The sequence below is a fragment of the Tetrahymena thermophila genome (assembly GCF_000189635.1).
Source record: "Tetrahymena thermophila SB210 genomic scaffold scf_8254754, whole genome shotgun sequence".
NCBI lineage: Eukaryota > Ciliophora > Oligohymenophorea > Hymenostomatida > Tetrahymenidae > Tetrahymena > Tetrahymena thermophila.
Genome location: NW_002476514.1, coordinates 303,590 through 317,522, shown reverse-complemented (window position 1 = coordinate 317,522; position 13,933 = coordinate 303,590). Strand labels below are relative to the sequence as shown.

Here is a 13,933-nt window from a genome sequence, read left to right as displayed (position 1 = left end):
TAATTTTTTAATTTCTTTTTTTTAATTATTTAGTTTATTATTATTTCTGATAATCTTGAGATTTACATTAATTTATTATTTTTATGAGGCTATAAACACACTCAGAAATTATTAATTCATTAATAAGCATTACAGATATCATTATTTAGTGATTTAATTAGATTTTCGCAAGAGCGTTTTACATCTTAAAATTGTAACAAAAATTAAATTTTTTTATAGATAAGGAATATTAATTAAGTAGGTTAAATTGGATTTTTAATAATTTCTTCTCTATTCTAAACAATAATTTATAGGTGTAACAAGAGTCATTAGAAGTTTATAAAGTAATTTTTGCTCTTGAGACAGATATATAAATACTTTTTCATTACCTTTAGCCTATTAATTTGAATAATTATCTTGAGTTAGGACAAATTTACATTCTGAATCTAAATTAATTATATTTTATAGTTATGTTTAAGTGTAATCATAATTAAAAATAAATAAAAGAGCTTAAATCTAAATATAATTTAGTGAAAATTATTACAATTTGTTTATTGACTATCTCATCCTTAAATTGTTTTCATTTCAATTAATGCCGATTAAATTTCTAAAGAATTCATTAGGCTTAAAAATTGAATTTTTACCATCAAATTCATGGCTAGAAAAATAAAAGAATCATAATTAAAAAAAAAATATTTAATCAAAACGCTTGAAGTTAAAATTTGGGTGGAATTTGCAAACAAAAAAATTTATATGGCAAGATTTTTTAAGTTGCTATGCTTTAATTGAAAATAGCAAACAGTCTCTAATTAATTATTAGTACTCACTTTTTTATTCATTATCTGAAAAATTTTTATTGAAGTACGTAGTTAGTTGACAATTTAGTTATTTAAGTTAATTATTTAGTTAATTAGCTCTTTAAATTGTTTGTTTTTTGTTGCTTAGCTAGATATTTAGATAGCAAACCTACATAAAATATGCTCAATAGATGAATCAAAAGTATATCTATAAATCGAAATTATTTTACTAAATTATTAAAAATGGTTTTATACTTGTTAAAAAATGTTGTGTTGCATTCATTTTTTTAGATTTTTAATAAATGGAAAAAAAAAATGAAAAGTCATTAGATATAATTTAATAAATAAGCTTTTAAGAATGAACTTTATGAGTTTGTAATATTTTTTTCAAAAAGTGTAATTTAATCTGAAATTAAATATAAATAAATAAATTAAAAAAAATCAACTATAAAAACAACAGTAATAAATATCAGCGAGAAATGCATTAATCAAATACTTAAGAGGAAATAATAATGAATAATGTACTCTACTTAGCTAAGAAGAATAAAAAATCTATACAAAGTGAAAGAAATTTACTAAATAAATGGTTCTAAGATTCTATTAAAAGTTATATTTTGGAATCTATTGCCTCTCCTTTGATCTATTAACATCTTAATTTAAAATCTTCCGCTTAAGTGAGAGCTTTCATCCACAAGCAGACAGACAAAAATAAACCTAAATATATGTCAATAGTTGAATAATATTTTATCTGTATCAACCAAAGCAACTAAAAAGACAGCTTTTTATAAAATATTAACAAAATTCTTATCGATCCAGTTGATATTACTCAAATAAAAACACACGAGTAAAATTACATCACTAACAAAACTGTAAGAAAGCAATTCGTGTGTCTTCTAATCCTAAAGTACTTTGAAATTTTTGGATAGCTAGAAATTCCTTCATTTTATGAATTATGGAATATCTGCTTCCCATAAGCAATTCAAATTAAAAAAAAACGCTCAAAATTTGACAAATATCTTGAAAGAAATATGCTAAAAAGTGATATTAAAAATCAAGCGGAATTAAATAACTCACTTTAAAATTCTTCTGACTTTTTTAATAATTAAACTTCATTTGATTTTTCTACCAGCTAAAATCACTCAAATTAAAAAGAATTACCTTCAGATTTTCCTTCTTCACAAATAAATAACTTTGATTAATAAAATCTACAATTATCTGAAGAAGAATTAACCTATCAATAAGTCCTCTATTCTTAGAAGTAGCCTATTAACAATAGAATATTTGAAGAGGATAGCTACTAATAAGAACCCATGAGTCATTTTCTCAATTTTCATTATAGCTATCATAATTTTGATTAAGAGGAGGAGATATTGTATAATTAAAATATATGATAATAAAACTATTAAGAAAACAAAGAAAGGATAAATATGATTTTTATATTAATAAAAAAATAATTAATTTACCATCCAAAAACCAAAATTAATATAAAATTATCACATATCAACTAATTTGAACAAAATAATTGACTAAAATCATCATCAAATTATATATTTTATTAACTTATTCTTTATCAAAACTAAATCTGCAACAATTAAAAAAATATTAAAAACCTTAATCATTATAACAAATAAAATAATTAAAATATATTAAAAGTTATATCTATTTTATAGCAAAGTAAAATATACCAAATTTTAATTTATCTGATCATATAAAAATTTAATTTATTCAATCTTAAAATATGCAAAAACTTATAAAACTCAAATTAAGTAAGTTCGTAGCTAATTAGAAAAAATTATTAAAATGATACACAAGAATCTTAATCTATCAATCAATTGATTGGTAAGCTTTGTTAGTTAGCAATATACTTACTCTTTTTTTTGTTTCTTTTAATTCTAATAAAAAATATCAAAGCTTTTAATTTCAAAGTAAAGTATAATACTTTGTAATATTAAACAATAATCATCGATATATTTTTATTAGCGATGATTTAAATAATATTTATAATCTAAGGTTATATATAAAATAAATATTTTTTTTTTTGATATCTTAAATTAAAATAAAATTTGGCAAGAGGAAACTTTTTTTTCCACGTTATCTAAAAAATACCCCTCCATTCTGAATTCTCTAAGAATTGAAATTCCAGTTCCTATTTTTATTAGCTTACTTACCTAAAAATTTATTTATATATTGGTTAGTTAATTTTAAATAATTAATACGAATAATATTAATTGGGAAGGAAGTAAGGAAGATGATGTATAAAAGCCAAATATACAGAATGTAAGTAGCTATTTGTTAGCGTTTTAAATACCTAAAATACCTTTGATTGAAAATTCTAGCAAATACAAAAGGGATATCTTAAAATTAATTTTTAAAATGCGAAATAGTTATTTTATTTTTGATACTAAATTATTTAATATATCAAAAAAGATATATACCCATTTATTTATTAATATTAATTATATTTTTATTTTTTCTAGATTATTAAAAAAGATCAAACAAAATTAGTATCAGATTTATTAATAATTGAATGATTTTCAAATTAATTCTTCTAAAATTGCTCTAAGCTATTCTTCCTTTTTTTGGTTGATTTTAAATAATTTCTTTAACTTTTTTAAATAATCGTTAACAAAGCGTGCCTTTTTATGAAATAAAAAATATTTTAAAGTTTAGTTTCGATGTGAATTTAGTTAGTTAGAGTTTTTAGGATTAAGTATTAAAAATTTATGAAAGTATTTCAACCAAGTATTATTATTAAGATGACAACTTATAAAAAGCTTAAAGACTTGAAAATAAATGGATTAAAAAAGAAAGTGTTTTGAATTAGCATGAAGAATATTCCATTTTTGATTTTTGCTAAAAATATTTAAATATCTAGTTGTATATTATTATAAAATTCTTGTAATAATAAGGAGCGGCTAAATTTTAGGAGGATATTTTTAACCATAAAACACTTAAATATGACTGCTTCTTTTAAAAAAGCAAAATTTATTATTTATAGCATCATCACAAAAAATAAATACTTATCTACATAAATTCACATTATTAGGCTTCTTAGTTATATATTTCATTAAATCTAAGAATAAATTTAAAATATATATATATTTAATATAAAATATTATAAGATTGCTAATCATATTATCTTTAAACTAAACTCATCTTATATTTAAGTCAGCTTATTTATAAATAATGTTTGTTATTTTCTTTTTATGAATTAAATATTTTATAAAGTAAGAGCCTTCTTGCGGTAAGCAAATAAAAAAGGCATATGAAGGAAGAACAATAGCTTAAAATTACAAAAATTTTGGTTCAAAGGATTTAAAACAAAAATAGACTCATATAATGAGGCATGCAGGAATGACATAATGGATCTTGTGTAAAGTATAAAAATTTATCAATCAAAAGGTATTTTGGAAAGCTAATTAGATAGAATATTGAATTCACTTAGATCTATTGCTTCTCTTTATCTTTTATAAACTATTTGATATATATTTGATAATAAAATGAGTTTATTTAGCAATTTTAATTTCCTATATCCATCACATTATTGGGTTCTAAAATACTATGGATGGATGGATTATTTTTTGCTAATTTGCAAAGCCAATTATAATTGAAAAACTCAGCTAAATAAAAAGTTGGGTTGAACATGCGAAGTAAATATGATGATTAAGAATATAAATTCAGTAGCTTAAACATTTAGATATCTAAAACTATTGTAGTAACTTTTTTTAAGGGACAGCAATTCTATTATGCTATATGTTGTGTTGTGTGTATTGACTTTTTAATTAAATATAGCACTAAATTTTAAAGAAGTAAATAATTAATATAAAAACTCAAATTTTCTTTTACTTTGTTTGTTTACGAAATTATTAAAAATTGATCAAATCATTATTTAAATTTTAGATTTATTTTTTACATTTTATCTTCTAAATTTGTTTATGAGATAATTAATAACTTTATCAATTTTATTAGAAAGCACCTCTCTTTACTTTTTATCATATTTGAATGTATTTTAAAATTTTTCTAATGATTAGTTTAAATAATTTGCTTTTATTAATTTGCTTTTATTAAACTCAAAGAAACAAATTTCATTATTTTTACACTTTACAGTAATATGATTTTAATTTTATAAATACTAAATTATTTTATTTTTAAGAACCTAAATTATAATATACTTTCAATGTTTACTTATATTTTAGATCATTATTTTTTAAATTAAATTAGAAAAAAAAATTATTTTTAAATTTTAATACCTATGAATCTATGCTTGATTAAATTAAAATTATCATTCTTTCATTTTCATAAGTCGTTAAAGAAAATCTAAAAAGTGTTTATTTTTTCTAAAATTATTGAATTTAAAATATTTTTTAGAAATTTCAATAATTTATGGCGTTCTACTTTAGAAAAAGAGAGATTTGAATGCACTTTTAATTCAAGTTTGTTTTAATCTATCCGCGAATATGGTAATAATTTAGCTTGAATCGTACTTATACATTATACCGCTTTGATGAAAAATCCAATTAGATAAAGAGTTAGTTATTAAATTTCAAATTATGATTAGATTACATTCTTAATTTAATAAATTTCTGTTTTAAAATTTCTGATTACAGTCAAAAACTAAATTAATATTTTAAATTTAAGGTAAATAAATAGTCACCCTATCATAAATTTTGCAAAATTTGGAATAAGCAAAAAATATTGAAAAATTTTAATTAAAATACTCAACTAATCTTATTTAATCTGAAAATGAGAAATCTTACTTATTTATATACACCCTTAAACAAAATATTTAATTAAATCGCTTGATTTTAATCTACATATTTATAACCACAAGTCATAAGAGAGAAAAATATTCTTTTTGTATGGAATTTAAATATAAAGGCTCAAAACTAAAATTATTTTTAGGAGTAGCAAGCGATTTTAATGTGTTCATTAATGAACATATTATAACTTTAAAAATATTTACTTTACATTAAAATTAAAAAAAATCACTTTGCTCTTAAAAAGATCTTTATTGAATGCAAGAATATCTTAGAAAATTCCTCTTAAGCTTTAAAGTCTATCTAGGATATTTCAAAAAAGGAATTTGTTTTTTTTACCAAGTGAATAATGGTCTTATTTATGCATAAGCAAACAAATAACTTATTAAAGCAGTGATCTATCATTTAGTAGTACTAATTTTATGATTATTTTAACAAAGCAATATAGTTTTCATGTATATTTTATTTTTTTTTACTTGCGATAATTTTATTTCTTCAATGCGAAATGTGATTCTACTTAATTAGGATATTTTCTTGGAATATTATGCTTAAGATATTAGATACATCTAAATATTATGTACTGTGTTGGTATTAGCCTCTTAGTTATTGAATTTGGTTTTAAAATTATTTGAAAACAATGTAAATAAAAATTAAAAAATATCTAAAATTTATCTCATTTTGTAATTATTTTAGCTACATTTAAAATAATATTAACACACCATCTACTTAATAAGAATTAAAGTAGGTTAAAGATACTCGATTAATTCATAATTCATCATTTATAAGTGTATTTATACTTAGCTTTCTTCAATCTATTCTTTAGTCTATAGCCTTAGAAATCTATCACTTACTACATAGATCTTTATATCAAAAAAATCTTCTTAAGCATTGAGCTTTTAAATATTTAGTTAAAGTTTTATAGTCATCTAAGAAAAATAAACACTTGGTTTAATGGAATTTCTAATCATCCTTATTCATTCTTTTATATTAATCAAAACAGAAAATAAAATTTGAGATTCTGTGCGTGTTTAGAGATAGATATAAAGTTTTAAATAACTCAAATAAATAGTAGGTAATAATAAATAATCCTCTTTTATCTTAGCCTTACATAAAGTCTTTAAAATTTTACTCGCAATAGAACGCTTAGAAATATTTGATTTATCCTAATATGGAGCCATTCACTAAAAAGTAAAATTAATACGATGCATTTTGCTGCTCTTAAATATATAAAAATAAAAAGTAAATCTCTAAGTGAGAAATTGAATTTTTTAAACTCTTGTTTTTCTTTAGCTTGTTGAAATATTTAAATAGAAAAAAAGAAGAGCGTATTTATTTATATTTCAATTGCAAATTAATCTAAAATTGCTACTTAAAGTACTATCTATTAATCAAAAAATACATAATAAAACTGAATAAAAATAATATTTTCCTTAAAAAATAAAATTAATTTTGTGATTAAACAGTACTACCTACTATTTAGATATCAATAAGTAATAACCAATTTGTTAATATAGCTCTAATTAATTTAAAGTAGTTTTCACAATATTTTAAAAGAAGTATCAAAAAATATTAAATTCAAAAGGCCTTCTATATTTTATAATAAATTAAATTTGCTAATTTTATTATATGTAATTATTTAATAACACGAAGAAAATTGTATCTACCAAATACTATTCATTATTTTTATAATGTTTTCTTTTTTAATGATTGCTGAATTTTTAAAGGTACCCAGTTTAACAGGTTTTACTGTAGCTTAAAAATACTTTAAAAGTTATTTGTTGTATTTTATAAAAGCTTGTTTTATTAAATATGAAATTCTGTAATCTAATTAATTATGTTTGATTTAAAAAAAAAAAACAAATAAAAATTTTAGTAGCTATTTATTTATTTCAGTATTACAATTTAAAATAATGTAATATGCTCTATATCTTTATTTATAAATTTTCCTCATTATCAATTTGTTTGGCTCATAAAGTATAACAAATTTATTAATTTTTACATTCAGGAATTACTTTAACGGGTAAGAAGTGAATGATTTCTTTTATTTTACGGGAAATTAAAAAGAAGTAAACAAAAAAGCATTCTCGATCTTATGCGAAAACTAATTAAAAAATAAATAAATTATCTCTAAAATTCAATAAAAACATTACCAACTAACTCTTGATTTTTTCTAATTAAAAAATTTCTGAAACAAAATTTTCTTTTAACTCAATCATCTTTAATAAATTAAACATTTTTATTCTATCAAATTTATTTAATTGGAAAAAGATGATTTTTTTTTTTCAGCAATCTTCCTTTTTAACAGATAGCTTGGTGCATAAGGATTTCTATTAAATAATAAATTTGGCTTAACAGTAATGTTTAACTTAATAAAAAATGAACTTATTAAAAGTACTAAAATAAATCAAGAAGGACATAAAGTTTTTCGTTTAACAAATATCCTGTAATTATTGATTATTTTAAAAAGTCATAAATATAATTATTGCCATATATATTTTACTTTCATATTAACTAAATGATCTTTTTATTTTTCTTTCTTATTAGTTTGATTATTGGTAAAATTTTGATGCCGAATGTTAATAAATTTTTAGATAGGCTCAATTTAAAAATAAATAAGACTAGCGCATATATGTTTATTTACCTCTAATTACATTAAATTTAATATTTTAATGAGAGACTTATAGTTAAACTTGCATTATTTTTTATTTTTATTAATTTTGCATAGAGGCTTGAGCTAATTAAAGATTTTTGATATGTGTTTTAAATAAATATAAATTTTCTAAGATGGAAGCAATCAAATTACATATAGCTAGTTTAAGTATTATATGAAATCTATATGATTTTTAAATGTAAAAGAAAGTTAGATATAGCTTCAAATAGAAATATAAACCACACAATAAAAGAATGTTTGTTGAAGTAAAAAATTTAGAGAAGAGAAAGATTAGCTAGCGTTTTAAAACGATGGAATGCAATTTAAAGCCTGTAAATTAAGATCATTGAATTTCTTTAATTGATCTTAAGGGGTAAATAGATAAATTTCTTTTATGGAATAATTTTTTTTCTTAATATTTTGTATCTTTAATATTAGTTAAGTAATCTAAATAAATAACGAGTTTTGATTTTTATATTAAATATTTTAAATTAACTTAAATAATTTTAAGATAATTTAAATGTATAAATTTTATAATTGGGAAATTTTATAATCTAGTTTGCTTTCTTCTTTAATTTGTAATACTTCTTCAAAGCTTAAGCAAAATTAAATTGGATATTTATGAAATGGTCGATTATTTAGTTTGATTAATTTTTGAGATAGCTTAACATCAAAATAAGTGTAATATTGATTGACTATTTTATAAAAAACACTTTTGAGAAGTTTTTCAATAGATTATGAGTTCATGGTCAAATTTTGATCTCAATATTATTTAATTTAAAATTAATCTGAATGTAATTTTACAATTAATACCTTATTTTCTTAATCATATTTTATCAAAAATTAGTAAACAGCAATATATTATAATAATTAATCAAAAAAGTAAAAATTCAAACAAAAGAAAGAAAGAAAAATACAAAACAAATAGATTCTTAAATAATTAATCATTCTTTTTATTTTGTTTGATTTCAGCAATCATGAAATTTTCAATGTGATTTAATTTTTCTGTACATATTTATTTTCATTTTTTCTTAAGCATTTTAATCAAATTAACTTTTTTAAATATACTATGAAGGTCTAAAAAGCAAAATCATTTTATATTCAGTTTTACAGCTTTAATTTTTTTAGAGGTGAAATAGAAAATACAAAATATCTTTCTTTCTATTTACATATTTTACATGGTTTTAAGAGCGATAAAATTTGATAAATTTGTAAACATTTAATCAAAATGTATTTCATCGGAATTTAATTTACATCAAAAGAGTATGTTTCTTTTGTAAAATTGTATGTATTTTACTGTATTTTAAGACAAACTATTTTCGTTTAATCAAGTAAATTACTAATATTAATTAATAATAAAATGAGTATAACGAAGTGATATACACCATGAGGAATTGCGTCAGCGTTTAATCAATAATAATTTATTGGATTATATATTTGCTAGTAGATTAATAATTTCAAAATAATTTATGAAATGGAGCAACTCTCAAAATAAGATGGATATTTATTAAATAATATTAACACAATTAGTGCCTCTTTATAAATTAATTTAGTTTATTTTACATTAAACTATTCATTTGCATATTTAATTAAGTGTAAAAGTTTGTATTTAAGTTATTTTTACCTCATAAGTGATTTTGTATTACACATTTTGATTAGATAGCTCTTAAAAGCATATAAACAATTAATTAGATAAAAAGCAACAAAAAATAATCTCAAAAAATTACCAAAGAAATGAGCTAAATTAACTAAGATGAGTTGATTATTATGAAGAACGTTCTCTTTTTAGCTTAATCAAGCAAAAAAAGTTTATAAAGCTAAAGAAATTTACTAAATAAATGGTTTTAAGATTCTATTAAGAGCTATTTTATGGAGTCCCTTGCATCTTCCCTGATCGCTGATCATCTTAATTTAGAATCTGCATAAGCAGTTAAAGCTCTTATTCGCAATTAAATAGACTAAAATAAACCTAAATATATGGGAATCATTGATTAATATTTTAATTATATCAAAAAATACAACCAATAATACTCTTTTACAACAAAGCTTCAAGAGATTCTTTTAGAACCTATAGATATTACTAATTTGAGTGAAGATTGTTCTTACAATTGTATGAAAAAAGTTAGAAAATAATTTGTATCTTTTCTAATCTTAAAGTATTTTAATTTATATGGCCAACAAGAAATGTCATCTTTTTACGATCTTTGGAACATCTGCTTCCCCTAAGTTGTTTAAGAAAAAAAGAAACTTTCTAAATATGATAAAAAGAACAAAAGTAAAAGGTCATAAGCCAATCTTAAATAAAAGTTTGCTCAAAATGATGAAAATAATGAGTCTTTAAAAACGTCTTTAAACCTTTTAAATTGCAGTATCTCTGTTTCTCTTACTGATAGATCAGAAACGATTGGTTTATAAGTCCTCGAAATCCCACGGACAATAAGCAATTCAGACTCATATTAAGAATAGTAGTAAATCCAATTCCAAAGTAGCTGTAAGTATGAGCCTAGCTCTTAAAAGTAACCAATTAATAATGGTATCTTTGAAGAAGGCAGCTATTAAGAAGAATGTACTAACTATTTAGAGCAAAATTATAATTATTCTACCTTGTAATAAAATTAAGACTAATTTATTAACTCAATTCATAATTAAGCAAATCATTTGAATTATGAAGGTTAATAAGTTTTCCTCTAAGACTAATAAGAGTTTTTCTAAGATTAATAAGAATATTAATACTATTAATAGCATCAATTATATTAAAATGACTATTAATAAAGTTATTATCTTAATCATAATAATGATCTCTAACATATTAACGAAATTAATCATAATTGATAAATTATTACCAAAAGTCAAAAAATTATTCTTTTTCTAATTCTTACTTACTCTAAAAATAAAACTTAATATTTATTAAATATTATATAAAAAAATAAAATAATTAATTTAGTATAAAATTTTACTTTTATTTATGATAACATTTTTGAAAAATTAATTTATTTTGATTTAAATAATTGATTCATTTATTTTATAATGCTAAAAAACATTTTTAATAAAGCTTATATTTATATTTGATATTTTATGTAGTTGTAAATAATAATATCTTTAATAATAGTAAATACTGTAAAATGGAATTGAAGTTATAGAATACAATTAATGTTGAATGCTCTTAAAAATTACTATTAGTTTACTAACTATCCAAGCGCTCATCAAAATATTATCAGGTGCCTATTTGAGAATTTATGGTATTATTTATTAATTAATAAATTATATTACTTAAAAAATATTTGAAATAAAATGATAATAATTTGCTTAAGACATCAATAACAAATAAAACAGTTTTATAGTTAATCAAATACCTTATAAATCATAAATGGATTAGGAAAAACAAAATTTAATAATCACAATTTAAAATTTTATAAGACAATATTTAAATTATTTGTTTTCTAAGCTAAATATTAATAAACATTAATTTTGCAACCACAACATAAATAATTAACAAAGTTAAATATTAGAAATTCATTCATAATAATAATATAAGGATAAATAGCTGATTTTTAATTTTGAGATTAAAGAAATTCAGTCAGTCAGATTAATTTATGTATAATATTAAGTTAATAAAATAAAGGCTAATAAAGCTAACAGCAATATAAATGATCAAAATAAATATTAAATAGATTAGTTTGTAAAAGAAAAACCAACATTAATAATATTAAAATAGAAAAACATGCTTTCATAGAGACCGCATCTAATTAGATGATACTAATATGATGGAAATAAAATTATTTTTTTAATACAAAAAATAAACGGCAATGGTTTTTTTGTATAATTGAATAATAGCATAGAATAGCTTAATGGCTATGTAACTAAGAGTAAAAATGTTAATAGCAATAGCTTAAATCTAGAAATGTAAGTATAATTTTCCTGATTAATAAACATATAATATAGATTTGCTTTTGTTATTAAATAATTAGCCCATATTTAGTTAGCAAATTGAAGTTATAGATGTTAAAAATGAGAATGCTCATTTAGATTGATGGATAGCTTTTATTTGAATAAAAAAGATAAATGAATAATCTAGTCTAACGTCATCTCAAAGGTAAAAAAACTAATGATAAATACTATCCAAAAATGTATTTAAGCTTTATCATTAATTAAACCATTTTACTTTGTAATTATAATAACTAATGCAATATCTTTCTTTACATACTAAGATAGTAATTAATAATAATTTGAAGTCTGTCTGAAACTAATGATTAAATACATAAATGAAATAATAATTTAAATTATTTTTAACATTACACATATATTAATAACACTGTAGAATACTAGGTTCATGTAAATACAATGACTAAATGACAAAAATTATGGAATAGCTATGAAAAGATGTTTTATTTGCTAACATTGATTAATGTTGTAGATGGAAAAAACTCATAAAATGAATGACCACCAAAATAATAAGTATGAAAATGACACAGATTAGTCATCAGTTTTACAAATAATCAAAAGAAATCAGCATAGTAATCAATTATATATACTTCATAATTTTCTAACAGTAAAATTTCAAACAAAAATGGAGCTAAAAGATTCATTATCAATCAAAAAAAACAAAACTCTAAAAAGTAAAACTAAGAAAAAATAAGTATATGCTTTCTAAGCTATTTACCTTATTTACTATATAGTGATCTAGCTAACCTCTTAAATTTACCTCAAATACTCACCACTAACTGATACCCTTATAGGTCTTTAACTAAGCTAACTAGCTAGATAAAAATTTGGGAATGCTTAATATCTACAGGGAAGAAAATTTTTACTTAGGAGGTAATAAGGTAATCTTTTATAATAAATGTTAAGGAATTGAAACAATTAGAAATCAAATTTTTTGAATAGCTTATAAAGTTAACTAAACCTTGAAATATGCATTATAATTGTTATATAAATGTTTATATTAATATTTTTTATTGAATAACTAATATGGCAGAGTTAAAAATTTTTTTTACTGAGTTATGTATTTCGAATTAAAGTTTTTATCCTTTCTAAGTAGTGATTTTTCTTTGTATTTAAGATTTAGTGTAAAATAATGATATTAACCTTAAAGTTTTTTAAAATTAACTAACCAATTTTTGATTCATTTATTGATTTATATAATTATTCGAGCTTTTTTATTTTATGGATATATACGTAATATGAAAAGAAATTGTGGAATATGCAAAGTTGAAGATAAAATTGTAGCCTTTTAAAAATATGAATGCATTAAGCCAAGTAAACAGCACTTAATTGGTGTAGAATTATAGTGAACATAATTGTTTTGGCTCTAATAAAATAAAACTTTTACATTAAAATGAAAAAAATGATGGAAACTTTTTTTATTTTGAAATTAACTAACCAAATTCTTAATTATTTTCCTTGCAATATTTTTTCAAGTAGACTATTAGATAAATATTCTTAATATAGATTAAAAGAAAATACGTTTTACTAAAATAAAATTGTCATGAAATGTTGTTTATTTCTAAAATAATATTTGAAGAAGAAATGTTTTTTACTTTAAATTTTAATACTTTAAATACGAATATTTAAATTGCTTTTACAAAATAATTAAATAAAAAATTCTAAAGAAATATCTCATGTATGTTTAAATAATTTAAATTTTAAATAATACGAATCTTCATATACCAATAATCCATTTAATTGCTAAAGTGTTTTATAAATTATTGTAATAATATGAAAAGAAAAATATGAATGAGTTAAACCAAGTA

General features: G+C 20.5%; 3 protein-coding genes across 3 annotated transcripts in view; all 3 read left to right on the top strand. All coding sequences in view use genetic code 6, as the record gives it.

Moving 5' to 3' along the window:
- Positions 1-1,248: 1,248 nt before the first annotated feature.
- On the top strand, positions 1,249-2,167 carry TTHERM_00610540 (hypothetical protein; the record flags this gene model as incomplete). Its single annotated transcript, XM_001010596.2, has 1 exon — positions 1,249-2,167. Exon 1 carries the CDS (start codon positions 1,256-1,258, stop codon positions 2,165-2,167), a length of 912 nt encoding a protein of 303 aa, XP_001010596.2. The 5' UTR covers positions 1,249-1,255.
- Positions 2,168-9,881: 7,714 nt separating this feature from the next.
- TTHERM_00610530 (hypothetical protein) lies at positions 9,882-11,015 on the top strand (the record flags this gene model as incomplete). Its single annotated transcript, XM_001010595.2, has 1 exon — positions 9,882-11,015. Exon 1 carries the CDS (start codon positions 9,918-9,920, stop codon positions 11,013-11,015), a length of 1,098 nt encoding a protein of 365 aa, XP_001010595.1. The 5' UTR covers positions 9,882-9,917.
- A 2,901-nt stretch (positions 11,016-13,916) lies between these two features.
- The window catches only part of TTHERM_00609510 (hypothetical protein), a gene marked incomplete at both ends in the record, with an annotated part of 276 nt that continues 259 nt past the window's right edge, over positions 13,917-13,933 (top strand). The window contains one exon of the mRNA XM_001010592.3: positions 13,917-13,933. This exon is cut by the window's right edge and continues 259 nt beyond it. Within this exon, the coding sequence (XP_001010592.3) occupies positions 13,917-13,933 (17 nt within the window).